This window comes from Arachis ipaensis, chromosome B9, assembly GCF_059453495.1.
Source record: "Arachis ipaensis isolate K30076 ecotype BB chromosome B9, ASM5945349v1, whole genome shotgun sequence".
NCBI lineage: Eukaryota > Viridiplantae > Streptophyta > Magnoliopsida > Fabales > Fabaceae > Arachis > Arachis ipaensis.
Genome location: NC_142444.1, coordinates 25,812,538 through 25,828,102, shown reverse-complemented (window position 1 = coordinate 25,828,102; position 15,565 = coordinate 25,812,538). Strand labels below are relative to the sequence as shown.

Sequence of the window (15,565 nt, the reverse complement as noted above, 5' to 3'; positions counted from 1 at the left end):
GAGTTCGTCGGCCCATCATCCTTTGGCTCCGTCGAGTCGTTTCTTGAGCCCTTTGACTATTATTTTATTTGCCGACTCCACCTGTCCGTTTGTCTGTGGGTGTTCCACCGAGCTGAAATGGTGGGATATGTGCAGTCCCTCCAAGAATTCCTTAAACTTTTTATCTGTGAATTGGGTTTTGTTGTCCAAGATTACAATCTCGGGGATCCTAAATCGGGTTATTATGTGTCTCCAGAAAAACTTTTGGCATTGGGTTACCATGATGGAGGCAGTAGTTCGGCCTCGATCCATTTGGTGTAGTAGTCGATGGCAATGATGAGATATCGGATCTGTTCGGGTGTCGTAGGAAAGGGGCTGACGAGGTCGATGCCCCATGTTCTGAACGCCCGGTCTGCCGTTATGATGTTGAGCTGGTGTGGGGCGGCTTGGTGGAAGTCGGTGTGCATCTGGCATTTGCTGCATTTTTTCACCATTCGCATGGAGTCCTTGATAACTGAGGGCCAGAAGTATCCAGCCCGGATAACTTTATGGGCCAAGGTTTTGCCCTCGATGTGGTGACTGCAACAACCTTCGTGGATTTCGCGGAGTATGTATTCCGTGTCCTCGGGTTCAACGCACTTAAGTAGGGGCTGCGAGAATCCCCGTTTGTACAGTTGTCCCGTCACAATGGTGTAGTTGGCGGCTTCCCTTTTTATCTGTTTTGCTTCTTTGGGATCCTCGGGTAGTACTCCGTTAAGGAGGTACTGTAGTATGGGGGAGGTCCATGACTCCTGGTCAGAGATTGGTAGGCCGGTGTCGGTTGTGGTTGAAACAGAGGAAGTTCTGACGACTTCCTGAATTAGCGACCTATTTCCTTGTCCTGGCTTGGTGCTAGCCAGTTTTGAGAGTAGATCTATCCTTGCGTTTCGTTTCCTGGGGACGTGTTGGATTGTTAAATGATCAAATTCTTCAGTTAGCTTGTTTACTTTGGCAAGGTATTGTTGAAGCAGGGGATCTCGTGTCTGGTAGTCCCCGTTGATTTGGGAGCTGACTACCTGGGAGTCGCTGCATACCTTTAAGATTTTGGCGCCGACCTCTTTGGCTAGTGTTAGTCCGGCCAAGAGAGCCTTGTACTCTGCTTGTTTGTTTGAGATCGGGAACTCGTATGGAACGGATTGTTTGATCACGATCCTGTTTTGGTTTTCAAGTATCACCCCGACTCCGCCGGAAGTGGTGTTAGATGAGCCGTCCACGTGCAGCTTCCAGGTTTCGGCGGCGGGGTATCCCAGAGTCATCTCGGCGATGAAGTCTGTCAGGGCCTGTGCTTTGATCGCGATCCGAGGTTTGAACTCTTTGGAATTGGGATAGTTCTATGGACCATGCTAGCATTCTTCCCGCTAGGTTGGGCTTGCGTAGGACTTGCCTGACCGCTTGGTCAGTTCGGATCGTAATGGGGTGAGCCTGGAAGTATTGGCGAAGGCGTCGGGAGGCTGTGAGGAGTGTGAAGGCGAGTTTCTCGAAGCGAGAGTAGCGTGACTCCGTGTCTTGGAAGACTTTGCTTATGAAGTAGATAGGCCACTGGGCCTTGTTCTCATCTTCTCGGACGAGTGCTGCCACAAGTGCTTCTTCCGTTATAGACAGGTATATGTAGAGGACCTCTCCTGTTTGGGGTTTAGCCAAAATGGGGGGTTCTGCTAGTACTTTCTTGAAGTCTTGGAATGCGTCTTTGCATTCTGACTCCCATTTGAAGGGAGTTCCTTTCTTCATAAGTTTGAAGAAGGGCATCGCCCTTTTGGGCTGACGCGCCGAGGAAACGGGATAGGGCAGTCAGTCGGCCAGTTAGTTTCTGGATGTCTTTGAGATTCTTTGGACTTGCCATTTCGAGGATGGCTCTACATTTCTCGGGATTCGCTTCTACCCCGCGTTGTGTGATAATGAACCCCAGGAATTTCCTGCTTCCATTCCGAAGGCGCATTTGTCGGGTTAAGGCACATTCGGTGCTTCCTCAAGGTGTTCATTACGAGCTCAAGGTCGCTGATGAGTTGCTCGCCAGATTTGGTCTTGGCGAGAATGTCGTCTATGTAAACCTCCAGCTTGGTCCGAGACAGGCCTTGGAATATCTTGTTGACGAGCATTTGGTAATTGGCTCCGGCGTTTTTCAGGCCGAAGGGCATGACTGTGTAGCAGTACGTTCCGTCAGGGGTGATGAAGGCCGTTTTCTCCTCGTCGGGCTGACGCATGGGTATTTGGTTATACCCGGAGTAGGCGTCCATGAAGCTGAGGTACTGGTGGCTGGATGTGGCGTCGACGAGCCTGTCGATGTTTGGTAGGGGGAAGGCGTCTTCTGCACAAGCTTTATTCAAGTCCGTGTAAACGACGCACATCCGCCATTTTTCATTTGCTTTCTTGACTAACACGACATTGGCCAGCCAGGTTGTGTAGGGTAGTTCCCAGATAAAGCCTGCTTCGAGGAGGGCTTTAACCTGTTTATTGACTTCGGTTGCTCGGTCGAGGGACATTTTTCGTCTCTTCTGTGTTACCAGCTTGGCCTTGGCGTCCACGGCCAGTCGGTGGGACATTAAGTTGGGATCTATTCGTGGCATGTCCGTAGGAGTGAATGCGAATAAGTCTCTGCTCCGCTTTAGGAGCTTTATGAGGTCTTCTTTAAGGTTGTATCGAAGGTTTCTGTTGATGAACTTATACTCTTCCATGGTTTGTCCTATATGTAGCTTCTCCGTGTTCCCCTCTGGCTCTGGCCTAGGCTGCCCGTCTTGTTGGGCGTCCAGGTCAGCCAAGAAGATGCCGGTCGTATTGCGGGATCTTTTACGGGAGGGCTAGGCTGGTGTTATCACATTCGACCGCAGTTTCTCGGTCCCCGTGGACTGTTCTGACAGATCCGTCTTCTGCTGTGAAATTCACGAGTAAGAATTTAGTAAAGATGACGGCGGAGAGGTCGTTAATTATTTTTCTTCCGAGGATCACGTTGTAGGCCGTAGAGTTTTTGAGGATTACGAATTCGGATAGAACGGTCTTCCTCTGGCTTCCGGATGGAACCGTCCGGTTTGAGGAAGTTATCTCCGAGTTCGGTTACCACGTTGCGGTGTGTTTGTAAGTTTTCATTCTTGAACCCAAGCTTGTCGAAGCTCCCCTGAAGAGGATGTTGGAGTCTGCCCCGATGTCCACGAGTATTCTTCTAACGAGTCCTCTTCCAATTTTTGCTGAGATGACGAATGGAACGTCTTCTGCCGAGGTGCTGTGTTGGCAATCTTCGGGGGAGAACGTTATTGCTTTGGTGATGATAGCTGGGGCTTAGTTTTTTGCTGCTAGGACTTTAAGGTCCTTTTTCAGCACTAATTTCGACTTCCCTGGCGTATCTTTGCCCGTGATGATATTTACGACTATGGTTGGGTCCGTTTCTGGGCTTTCCCAGGGGCTTGTCTTTGTGTTCTTGGGTTGCGTCCCTCGCGCTTTGGTGACCTGTCTCTTTCAGTGCGTTTTGGTTTTCTAATGATTTTGGCGAACTCGGGGAGTTTTCCGTCGCGTATGGCTTGCTCAAGGGTGTCCTTTAGGTCGAAGTAGTCTTGTGTTATGTGCCCTTATCCTCGGTGGGAGTTGCAATATAGGCTCTTGTTGCCGCCCGTTTGTTCTTTAAGTGGTCGGGCTTTCGGGAGGACGTCTCGGTCCGCTATTTGGTGGTAGATCTCGGTCATGGGAGCTGGTAAGGGAGTGTAATTTGAGAATTATCCGACTCTGGGGGGTCGATTTGCGTTTGTCTGTTTGGGATGTTCCTTCGGGTTTTTTCTTGGTAGGGGATTCTAGCGAGGTGCCGTTCTGTCGTTTGTTGGCAGCCATGACCTGGCTTACCTCTTCATCGTTTATGTATTCCTTAGTGACGCTATGAATCTTGTGTATGGTCTAAACTGGCTTGGTGGTGAGATGCTTTCGGAAATCCTCATTCATGAGCCCATTGGTCAGACAAAGGCTTGCGACTGAGTCCGTGAGTCCGTCGATCGTTAAGCATTCGTCGTTGAATCTGTCCAGGTATTTCCTCGTGGATTCGTCCTGTTTTTGGGTGACTCCTAACAAGCTAATGGGGTGTTTGGCTTTGGTGATCCTGGTAGTGAACTGGGCCATAAATTTTCTCGAGATATCGTGAGAGCCGGTTATAGACCCGTTTGGAAGGGCATTGAACCATTTTATCGCAGGTCCTGCTAGGGTTACCGGAAAGGCTCTGCATCGGACTGCATCGGCGGCTCCATCCAGGTTCATCCTGGCTTCAAAGGCCGTTAGGTGTTCCTGGGGATCTTTTGTTCTGTTGTACTTCATATCTGTGGGCTTGTCGAATCCCTTAGGGAGTTTTGCTCTCAGGATTCTTTCAGTGAAGGGGGTAGCTCCCATTATCACGTAGTCGCTTCTTATGCATTTGGCCTCTTGGTGTCGTTGGTCATCGTCCGTGTCGTGTCGTGTCGGTGACCCAAGTCGCAGGAGACGCTTCGATCGTACCTCTTGCCGTGTTGCCGTTCAGGCGACCTGCCGTGCCCTCCATCATTCACGTTGTGTTGGCGATCCTGGTCGCCGGAGATGCGATCATACCTTTTGCCATGTCGTCGTCCGGGCGATCTACCGTGCCTGGTTTCATGGCGAGATCTTGATCAGGAGGTCGCGTGGCTTCCGTTCTCGGTGTGATGCTTTTCCTTGGTTGCAACTCAGCCCTCAAGTTCTTTCACTCAGAGGTAGAGATCTTGGATTATCTGAGCTGCCTTTTCTCCCAGGTTTTCGGGAGCCCGTGTTTTAGGGCCGTTTTCTTTGTTTTGCAGAGGGGTAGTCTGGCGAATAGTGCTCGCTATCCTTCCATGGGTATGGGGTGTAGCTTCTTGGTGTTTGGGAGTTGGATTCCTCATTTGTGAGTTATCATGGTGGCTTGGGGATTGCTCCTCGAAGATGTACGCCATTCCGTCGCGACGTTGTAGGTCCCACAGACGGCGCCAATGTACAAGATGTCTCTTGCACGAGTTGTGAGATGGATCAGAAACCTTCCGGTTGAGGCGACTGCCGGATTGTTCGGCTGGAGCAATGGGGGTGGTACCTGCAAAGACACTCTGATGCTCAAGTCGGAATGGATCAGAGAGGTGTAGAATGTGTAGAGTGGATGTCATACCTAAGGAGGGCTGGGATTCCCCTTTATATAGGTGATGGTAATCATCTTATCTTATCCTGTTTGGTTAAGATAAGGGAGGTATTTGGATTTGATTGTTGGTTAGAAGCTCTAGCAGGCCGGTTTCGGGCCTTCTAGAAGGGAAATTGGATCCGACCCGGGTAGTCGGGTTCGGAGGCCATTCCAGGTGTGGGGGCCATGGGCCGGATCCGTAATAACTTTGTATTATGTTTAATATTTTGTTATTATAGATTTATGAATGTTTAATATTTTGTTATTATAGATTTATGAATGCGACTCTTATATCCCCATACTTTATGATTTTACAGGATAAGATAAATAATCAAATTGAAGATTGTTTCTCATGTACAAGCTCAAACAGAGAAAGTTGGGGCAAATGTTCTTCTTTAGGAGGCAATGATGAAGAACCTTGTGCAGATTTAAGGGTCGATAACCTCCCTAAGGTATACGTATATTGCATACAGACATGTGCACACGTGCATGCACTCACAATGTTTATATGTTTCTCTTCTTGTTCTTGGTTTTATTGATTTAACTAAAGGGTGATATTGAAAATGATGTGTAAGTAAAGTGAAATTCTAATTTGAATGTTGGTTTATATCAATGTGGTCTATTATCGTTGCTTCTCATGCTTATTTGTTAAGTTTGAGTACGTAATAATATCATTGACAGTAGATGTATTTGCAACATCTTTGAGAAACATGAAAGAAAAGTGTTCAGAGTCAAAAGAAGATGAACAGAAGCTCAAGAAGAACAAGAACAAGGTCAAGAAGAAGAAAAAGAAGAAAGGTGAGACAACTGACAAAAAGGGAAAAGGTGACAGATTTGAGAAGTTGGAGGCTCTGAGTAGACGACTGCGGCATTGCCTTCTAAAGGGATCAATCCATTGAAAACATTAGTCCTCTTGAACATTTGTATCATACTGAGTGACAGATAAATATTCTTCATGTCTACTTCTGATGTTCTTAGAGCATCAGTGTGATCCTATATTTGTTGTAGCCATTCTTTGGAATTTGGCTTTATTGATTTGTAATTGTAGGCAGTCAAACCTTGTTAATATTAAAGATTTTTGAATTTTATTTTTATAATTTTTTTTAATAATTAAATATTCTTACAAGTCTTTTATAACAATTTTCTCAATAATAAATACCACCATTAAAAATAATAAAACAGTAATGTGTAGAAGAGAACCCAACTGATAGCAAACTAATATTACTATTAAAGTGAAATCAACAATATGCTTCTATTGAAAATTAAAACCAGTCATGAAATTAAATTATATGGAAGACCCTGCAAAAGCATATAAAAAATTCTAACTTTCTAGTCTCTCCAAGGAAAGCCAATAGAAAGCTAGAATAGAAGCAGACATGGAAGACATTTGAGTAATCCCTATAACTTCTATACAAAGCCAAACCCAAAATCTTATATACTAAAATACAAAGGAATCACCAACGAGATGAGAACCTAAGAAAATGAGATTCAATAACCAGTAAGCAACTCTTTAAGGCTATACACCTATCTCCTAAGCTATAATAATGTGATCTTGAACATAAAATTGATAGACAGCAACTCTATCCTCTACATACTTCTTTGCCACCTCCTGAAAAGCTGCAGAGTGCTACTGGCTGAATGTATTATTATATTGACGGGTTGAGATGATACAAATCCTCAGTTGTAGATTTTTACCAGTTTCTTGAATGCATGATGATTCTGCAAAATTGAGAACTAATCATTGAAAATGTCAAGAGACTTGCAAATAGAATTATATCCAGTGATGCATATTCTATGCATGATCTCAAGCCATTAATTCAAAGAATTTGATTTCAAATTGTCTTCATCTTTTTTTTAATGCTATACCAATGAAACTAACCTTTAGATGTTTGAACAGTAAAATTGCCAAACTAAAATAAAAAATTCAGATCCATACTCGTCTCATCATTCTTAAATTATCCCCAAAACTTCAATAACTATACTTCCAACCCCAATTGTCCAATCCAATCACAGTGAACAACCACCACGATAAAAGAAATAGATACATGTATGCTAAGGTGTATTACTTTTAATTATCAATAAAAGTCACTCACTTTGTTCATATTTATAGCAACTCAACAATCATGCATTCACTATAATTAAATCTCACCAGTAAAAATTGGAGGCTAAAGAAGATGTCAAATTTGCATTTGAAAGCTACAATCATATAATTACATAAAAAAATATAAATAGAAAATATCATTTTTCTAGAAATTGTGTTTTCAGTTTACTTAAATCTCAAACCTTGATAAGTAAAAATAAAGGATGAACAAAAGCCAGTCAATTATGAAATGAAAAAAAAAGGATGGGACATTAGAAAAAAGTTTGAAAAACTAAAAATTCTGTATCATGGACAGGGACCTCTTTATTTTGATGAAACACTTTAAGCAAGTTCTTGAAACAAAAAACCTGATATCATAATCCGAAATTATTCATCGTTCTAGATTACAGAGCTATCGTAATCATAATTTAACCAAAAAAAATAAAAAATCATGAAAAAAATTAATTAATAATTTTAATTGGAAGAAAAATAATTATCTAGTATTATTTATTTTTTATACACATTTTTTTTATTTCGTATTATATATATTATTCTTTTAAATTATTTGTCTAAGCAAATAATTTGTCTATTAATTTTTCTATAAAGAAAGAGCGGCATCCATCTCAGATTGGTACACATTTTTTTCCAACACGTATTTATTACTCCACCAATAATTACAAACTCATAGAAACTTCCTCAAAGACTTAGAGTTGACTCTTGGTCTTGGAACATAAAGGTTGTGTTCATTTTTCCATTATGCTTCAAGAAAATAACCATCATTATTCATTCACTTGTGAAAGCATGAAAAATATGAAAGAACGAACTTGACAGAAAATATTTTATAAGAAATACAAAGAGCTTTATAAAAGAGTTATGTCAAAAGAAAATTTAATTTACTCAATTTTTTATTAATATTCAAAATTGCTACTAAAATAACTTTTTATTTTTTACAAAATATAACATACATAATTTTGATTACAAACAAAACTAAGAACTTACCATTATTTTCTATCAATTTTTTTAAATAAGTCACAAAGAAAGCCTCCACTCTCAAACAACAATAAGTCACCACTAAAAGTATCCCTCTTTGTGCTGTTTGCATTCATTTATTAGTTACTAATTGCCTCCATAATACCCTCCATTAGCAAATAGCAAGGGAATTAAGTCAATTAACCAATGTCATGACTCATTGACTCATTGTTTGTATGTGGTTTGATGCAATTATAATAAGTCACAGTCGTATTCCCACAGAAAAATATGCTTATATATAGTGGTGCTATAATTCAGGGTGTGTTTGAAAAATACGTTTGAAAAAAAAAATATGTTAAAATTTTTTAAAAGTTTTAATTTTTTATTTGGTTAATTTTTTTTATAAGACACATTGACATAAAATGACTAATAAAAAAGAGATGCATAGACATTTTTAAATTCAGTTTCTACGTATCTCTTAATTCGTTAAAAAAAAACACCATATTTTAAAGTTTAAACATTACTTATCCCTCTTCTGTAGGCTTAATTAATTATATTGAACATGTTGAATTATTAAATTTTTTTTTTTGTGGGTGTGTGAAAAATTAGTGTAAGAAAATTAGTTTCTATCTTCTTCCCAGTTATCCCATATGCTGTGTATATATGAGACCCTCTTCTTGTGTGTTTTGGCTTTCTTTCATTTCCAGCTTAGCTTTGTGGTGGGTTTGAGGGCAAAACAGACCAAAATAAAATGTGGGGTCACATCAAAATTGTAGATAAACATGCTGCTTTTGTGTTGCCTTATGATTCTGTGCATTATCCTCGTTATTAAGTTATTTTTCACTCATTTTCGTCTCCTTATATAATTCACATCAAAACTGTTAGTACATTGCATGTGTTATTTATACCCTTCTTGTGATAATTGCTTGATCTTTTCTACACGCAAAGTTAATTAAATTACCTTAAATTTATACTATTTTTACAATAAGTTGATGTTATAAAAATTTCTGGTCACTTAACTTGAGATATTATTTATAAGGAGAACATATTACAAAATTAATGTTATGTTCAAGTCATTTTTCGTCTGCTTTTTTATTTTTATAAATTCATCTATATACTGTATAATATGACTTTACAATATGATCATTGTTATGTAATATTTTATAATTTTTAAGGATTTTTTTTCATACTTTTATATATAACTTTTGATATGAAGTTCAAAAGATAAATAGACATTTTTTATTTTATAAAATAAACTTTTGATATATAAGTTTTAGTCTAGTCCACAAAAGTTTGAAGCAGTTTTTTTTTTTTTTTCTCTTTCGGAGGTGTTTGCGAATTAGAATTTTAAGGAAAAAGAAATAAAAATAAAATATTATTTTGTAATCCAATATACTTTTCAACATTTTTATAGAATCTTTACAAGTTTACATATATATTCCTTTTTTTCATAAACCAAATTGATGTACGCATAATATTTTAGATATTATTTTTAATTATTTATTATATATATATATAATTTTACATTAGTTGAAAAGAAAAATGAAACATACTTTAAAGTGTGAATATCTCATTATCTCTCTATTTTAAACGTGTGACAAGTAAATAAAGTGAGTTTTATCATTATCGATCTCTACTATTAAAAATAAAATTATGAAACTTTGTATTAAAACAGACAATCAAATAAATGAAATAATGTTTATTTCATTTAATAATAAGTTAAGCTGAGAAATAATATTCTCTTATGACAAAATTTTTACAATTTTTAAAACATGAAGTCACCTTATTTTCTTTCACTAACAATTAGTCAGTGACTATATTTCTATATTTGTGGAAAAAAAAAGAAAAATCACTGTCTGACAAAATTAAATTATCCATGCTTATTGTAATCGAATTCTCCAGTGTTGTGTTTGTCCTCATTTCAATCTCATTTTCTTCTTAGCATGAACAACAACGAATTAATTTAGTCTATTTCTATTTTAACATATATGCTTTTCTACATGAGATATAACATAATTTGCTAGCATTCTGGAAATAAAAAATAACAATCTATCCACTTTAATTTAACTTTTACTTCCATTAAATTTATAAAATAAAAAATAAGTTAAACCAGAGAAAATTTGCGATACAATTTATAAACATCACAATAAAATATGTTAATAAATTAATTACATTAAAAACTAAACTAAAAACAATCCTTTTTTTATTTAGTTCTTGTTATATATGAAAACTAAATTAAGTACATTAATTCTATTCTTGTTATGATCAAAACTGAATTATATAGTAAAAATAATTTAATATATTCAAACAAATTTATAATATTTCTAAACCTTCAAAAAACGAAAATAATTTTTCGGAATCATTAGTTTTGATATATAACAAAAACTAAGTAAAAAGATTGTGTTTTTTTAACAAAATAAACCCTATCCCATAAGTTTTTGGTTTGATTAACTTAGCCATATGAAAACACTTTCCTTTTAACATATCGAATTATGAGCCATCAAAATATCCCATTTCTAAAAAATAAACCCTATCCCATAAGCTCACCTCAATTTCATTTATATTTATATCCAGAGTTACTCTTTCCTGATAATATTTTTTAACAAAATATAAAAATAATTAATATATAAATTTTTATTATTATGCATATATCATATTAAAAGATGATAATTATTATGCATATATATACCAACAAGAAGTTGACGGCAATTGTATGTTCCGGGGTCCTAAAAAATTTTTCTAATTAATAATGATCTTGATAAATCCTCAACATGTCCTTTTTGTTTGTTCTTTAATTTTTAAGTTACTTAAATTTGGGCAACAATAACTTCAACGTCATTCAATATCATGATCAATGTAAAAATTCTTCTAATAACATTTACCATCTTGATTTGTCATATAATGACAATATTAGGAGAATTTTCAATAGAGTATATTAAAAATCCTCCTAAGATTGTCATTATTAGACAAATCAAAATGGTAAATGTTATTAAAAGAATTTCCACACTAATATGATATTGGATAATGTTAAATTTATTATTGTCTAAATTCAAGTCATTTAAAAATTGAAGATCAAATAAAAAAGAAATGTTTTTCACCAGTTAGGCAATGTAATTTATCAAAATCATTACCAATCAGAAAAATTTGTTCCTTGCATTCAATAATCATCACAAGCTTCTCCATACACCATCTCGAAGATGACCAATGAAATGGAAGATTCCTCAATTGCTTGAAGAAGTTTTCCTCGTCAACAAAGAAACTAATGATTCCGTCATCGCGCAATCTTTTTATGAAATGGCAAAGAAAAGAAGTGCGAATGAATTTCTGCTCTAAAGCTTATGAAGAGATAATGTTTGATTAAAGGAACATTGAAAGTTGGAGAGGAAGTTAGTGGTTGATGATGCTTGTAGTGTTGTTGTATGTGTGTGTGTTAGTGGCGTGTGATTCCTTATAGCTTGCTAAGGGTTAAATAGAGAAGCAAGTGAAGTCAAGTCAACGATGAAATATATAGGTAGCTAGGTTCTTCAATTCCTTCTTGTTTCTTCGTTGATTCCTCTTCATTATTGTAGCTCTCTGTTATGATAGCTTTTAATGAAATCTAAAACACAATATCGTGTGGTTGTGGTTGTGTTTCGTGGGTTGATGTAACTCCATGCTTTGCTTTCCTTTTCTTTCGTGGGTTCATCCCCCTTCAATAATTACGCCGAGGACCCACACTCAATGAAGAGGGAGGAGCATTTGCCCTCACAATATTTTTTTTAAAAAACTAATATATATAGGAAAGTTCTCTGGTGGCCAAGATTATAATGACTAAGAATGGCCAAGATTTGACTATCCTATAAACAGATGACATATGGAAAAGAACATGCAGGTTTTGGTGGGATTGATTATTATAAATACTAGTAATTATTGCAGGACAAAAAAAATGTCATGACCAAAATTATGTGTACATTATATAGACTTTTGTGTAAAAAAAGGCTATTAATAATTTTTGAGTGAATAATACCAAAAACTAAAAATTCATTATAATAATGGGTCAACAAAACCTCCTGAATTATTAATAAATAACGGTAACATGAGGGAAAAAGAAAAAAAAAATAAATCATGGGACATTTATATAAATTCTTGCTATTAATGTATTTTCAGTATGGATTATATAAGAGAATAAATTTATAAAGTGTTTAAATTTTATAACAAAATATTATTTTAATAAAAATAACTATTATTATTATTATTATTATTATTATTATTATTATTATTATTATTATTATTAAAAGAGAAATTATTGAGATTAACAACTTTTAGTATTTTTGGTTATTTTTTAGCACCATAAATATTAAATTATATTTAATAGATAAATTTTATTAATTTATGTGTATAAATTTTAAAAAATTTGAGTAAAAATAATAAATATAGGTGTAAATTAGATGTTTATTGTGTGTAAAATCTATGTAATATATAAGTAAAAATTATTGCTGATTAAGTACGGGCCAAAAATGATAATACTTATTGGCCATGTAACATTGCTTTTATTAAAAAATTTTATAATAGATTCTATTAATAATATTTATCTTCTCACTTTTTAAATTCACTAAAGCTAGTATCTGTAAATCTTAAATTCATAATGTCATACCTAGAATAATTTATTTAAATAAACTAGTTAAAAATCAATAATATCATATTGTATTAAAAATGGAAGCGTCATAATTTTGTCCTCTCAATATTTATATTTTTTTATCCTTAAATAATGTTAATTGTTTTACTATAGATAATTATTGAATTTTTTTCTAATTTTATTCTTATTCAAATTTAAATTTTGAGACTTCCATGTTTTTAAAAGTGATTGTATTAGCAGATCCCAAATATAAAAAATAAAGTGAATGATACATATAAAATAAAGTATATATTATAACTTTTTGCTTTGAATATACCAAAATTTTTTAATATTTAATTTAATTATATTTTATTTTTAACTCTAAAATAAATTTTAATTTGATCTTGCAATAATATCTATTTTTACAATACATAATTATTCGATTAATTTTTTAATTGCATCTAAATAAATTACACTTAATCTTGTTACTCTAATTCTAAATATATATTTTTTAAAATTTTATTCTTAATCACATTACTTTCTTTTTAAGTAAATTTAAATTCGAATAAGAATAAAATTAGAAAAAAATTCAATAATAATCTATTGTAAAACAATTAACATTATTTAAGGATAAAAAAATATAAATATTGAGAGGACAAAATTATGATGCTTCTATTTTTAATACAATCTAGTACTATTGATTTTCAACTAGTTCATTTAAATAAATTATCCTAGATATGACATTATGAATTTAAGATTTACAGATACTAGCTTTAGTGAATTCAAAAAGTGGAAAGATAAATATTATTAATAGAATCTATTATAAAGATTTTTAATAAAAGTAATGCTACATGGTAAATAAGTATTATTATTTTTGGCCAGTACTTAATCAGTAATAATTTGTACTCATATATTACATAGATTTTACACACAATAAACATCTAATTTATATCTATATTTATTATTTTCACTCAAATTTTTCAAAATTTATACACATGAATTAATAAAATTTATCTGTTAAATATAATTTAATATTTATGTTGCTCAAAAAATGACCAAAAATACTAAAAATTGTTAATCCCAATAATTTCTCTTTTAATAATAATAATAATAATAATAATAATAATAATAATAATAATAATAATAATGTTTAATAGTTATTTTTATTAAAATAATATTTCATTATAAAATTTAAACACTTTATAAATTTATTCTCTCATATAATTCATGCTACAAATATATTAATAACAAGAATTTATATAAATGTCCCATTATTTTGTTCTTTTTCTTTTTCCCTTATATTACCGTTATTTATTAATAATTCAGGAGGTTTTGTTGACCATCATTATAATGGATTTTTAGTTTTGGGTATTATTCATTCAAAAATAATTAATAAGACTTTTTTTTTTCCACAAAAGACCCATCTTTTTTGTCCTGCAATAATTACTAGCATTTATAACAATCAATCCCACCAAAACCTGCATGCTTCTTTTCATATGTCATCTGTTTATAGAATAGTCAAATCTTGGCCATTCTTAGTCATGATAACCTTGGCCACCAGAGAACTTCCCATATATATATCACTTATTATATTATATTTGTTTTAAAATAAAATATAAATAATTGTTTTTGTATTTTACATTAAAAAGATATTTTATTAACCTTAATACATAATAATAATTATATTATTAAATTTAATTTAATATAAAAAATAAATAAATATATTCAAAAAATAATGATAATTAATTGATAATTAAATTAAAATTTAATTATTTAATTAAATAAAACTTAAATTATTTAAAATAAAAAAAACATATTATCTATATATTAATAATTTTCACAGTATATTGATAAGGTCTGGAGGTCCCACACACCCTAGTAGGGATAAGAACACTTCAATTATTAGCTCTAGACACTGGAACAATAATACAATACATGCGAAACAAAGTATAATTTATTCTCTAATTTTTTAGGATATTAGAATAATTGTCACAGCTTTTTATTAGTACTAGTATTTTTATTCGTAATAATATTATGAGAATATAAATTTTTTAAAATTATGATCTACTTTATTCTGGCAGTATATATTATACATGGCACAAAAAATTTATAAAATTAAATCACTTTTATAAAAAAATCATAGATTGACAAAAGTTTCTAACTAAAAAAATTAAGGTATTTGTAAATAAAAAATTAAATAATAAGATTTTTAGTTATTATTTTTTATGAAAAGTCTAATTTTTTTATTAATAATTAATTTTAACATTCATAATTTAAAATTTAAAATAATTTAACGTGTACACTTTTACATTTAATTAGGTGTTAACTGTTAAATCTGATGTACAAATAAAAATAATTAACTTTTTATACTTGCTATTTAAAAATAATATTTTTTCTCCCATTGTATATAAAAATATAATTAGATATTAGGATAAAAAAATTATACTGATAGTTATAAAATTAACTCAAAATTAATTTTTTTAAACAATTGAATCTTGATTCTAACTTTTAATTATAACATTAGTATTCTCTCCAAATTATATATAATAAATATTTGAAAGAAGAGAAATGAAAATATAGATTAAAAATCAGAGAGGGACCTAGGTTCACAAGGAGGGGGCATTTGCCCCACTAAATTAAAAAAAAAATAATTTTATATAAATATATATATTTATCTCTAATATAATTGTAACAATATTTATTTTGTTAAATTTGATTTAATATCAGAATTAAAAATAAGTAAATAAATTAATTTAATAAAAAAAATTAATGAACA

General features: G+C 33.1%; 2 protein-coding genes and 1 long non-coding RNA gene across 3 annotated transcripts; all 3 read right to left on the bottom strand.

Annotated features, from left to right (window-relative positions):
- Positions 1-254: 254 nt before the first annotated feature.
- LOC107615265 (uncharacterized) lies at positions 255-1,764 on the bottom strand. Its single transcript, XM_016317356.1, has 2 exons — positions 1,408-1,764; positions 255-1,298 (listed from the first exon to the last, which is right to left on the bottom strand). Exons 1-2 carry the CDS (start codon positions 1,762-1,764, stop codon positions 255-257), a joined length of 1,401 nt encoding a protein of 466 aa, XP_016172842.1.
- Positions 1,765-3,894: 2,130 nt separating this feature from the next.
- LOC107615266 (uncharacterized) lies at positions 3,895-4,377 on the bottom strand. The gene has a single exon (XM_016317357.1). The coding sequence runs from the start codon at positions 4,375-4,377 to the stop codon at positions 3,895-3,897; it is 483 nt and encodes a 160-aa protein (XP_016172843.1).
- Positions 4,378-6,421: 2,044 nt separating this feature from the next.
- LOC148544069 (uncharacterized) lies at positions 6,422-11,635 on the bottom strand. The gene is made up of 2 exons (XR_015899047.1): positions 10,885-11,635; positions 6,422-6,865 (listed from the first exon to the last, which is right to left on the bottom strand). It is a non-coding gene; the product is annotated as an uncharacterized LOC148544069 (long non-coding RNA).
- Between the last annotated feature and the right edge of the window lie 3,930 nt (positions 11,636-15,565).

Coding starts and splice junctions, on each gene's coding strand:
- LOC107615265 (XM_016317356.1), bottom strand. CDS start 1,764: ATGCCCTTCTTCAAACTTATGAAGAAAGGAACTCCCTTCAAATGGGAG. Junction 1,299..1,407: donor CGATCCGAACTGACCAAGCG/GTCAGGCAAGTC, acceptor ATCAAAGCACAG/GCCCTGACAGACTTCATCGC.
- LOC107615266 (XM_016317357.1), bottom strand. CDS start 4,377: ATGGGAGCTACCCCCTTCACTGAAAGAATCCTGAGAGCAAAACTCCCT.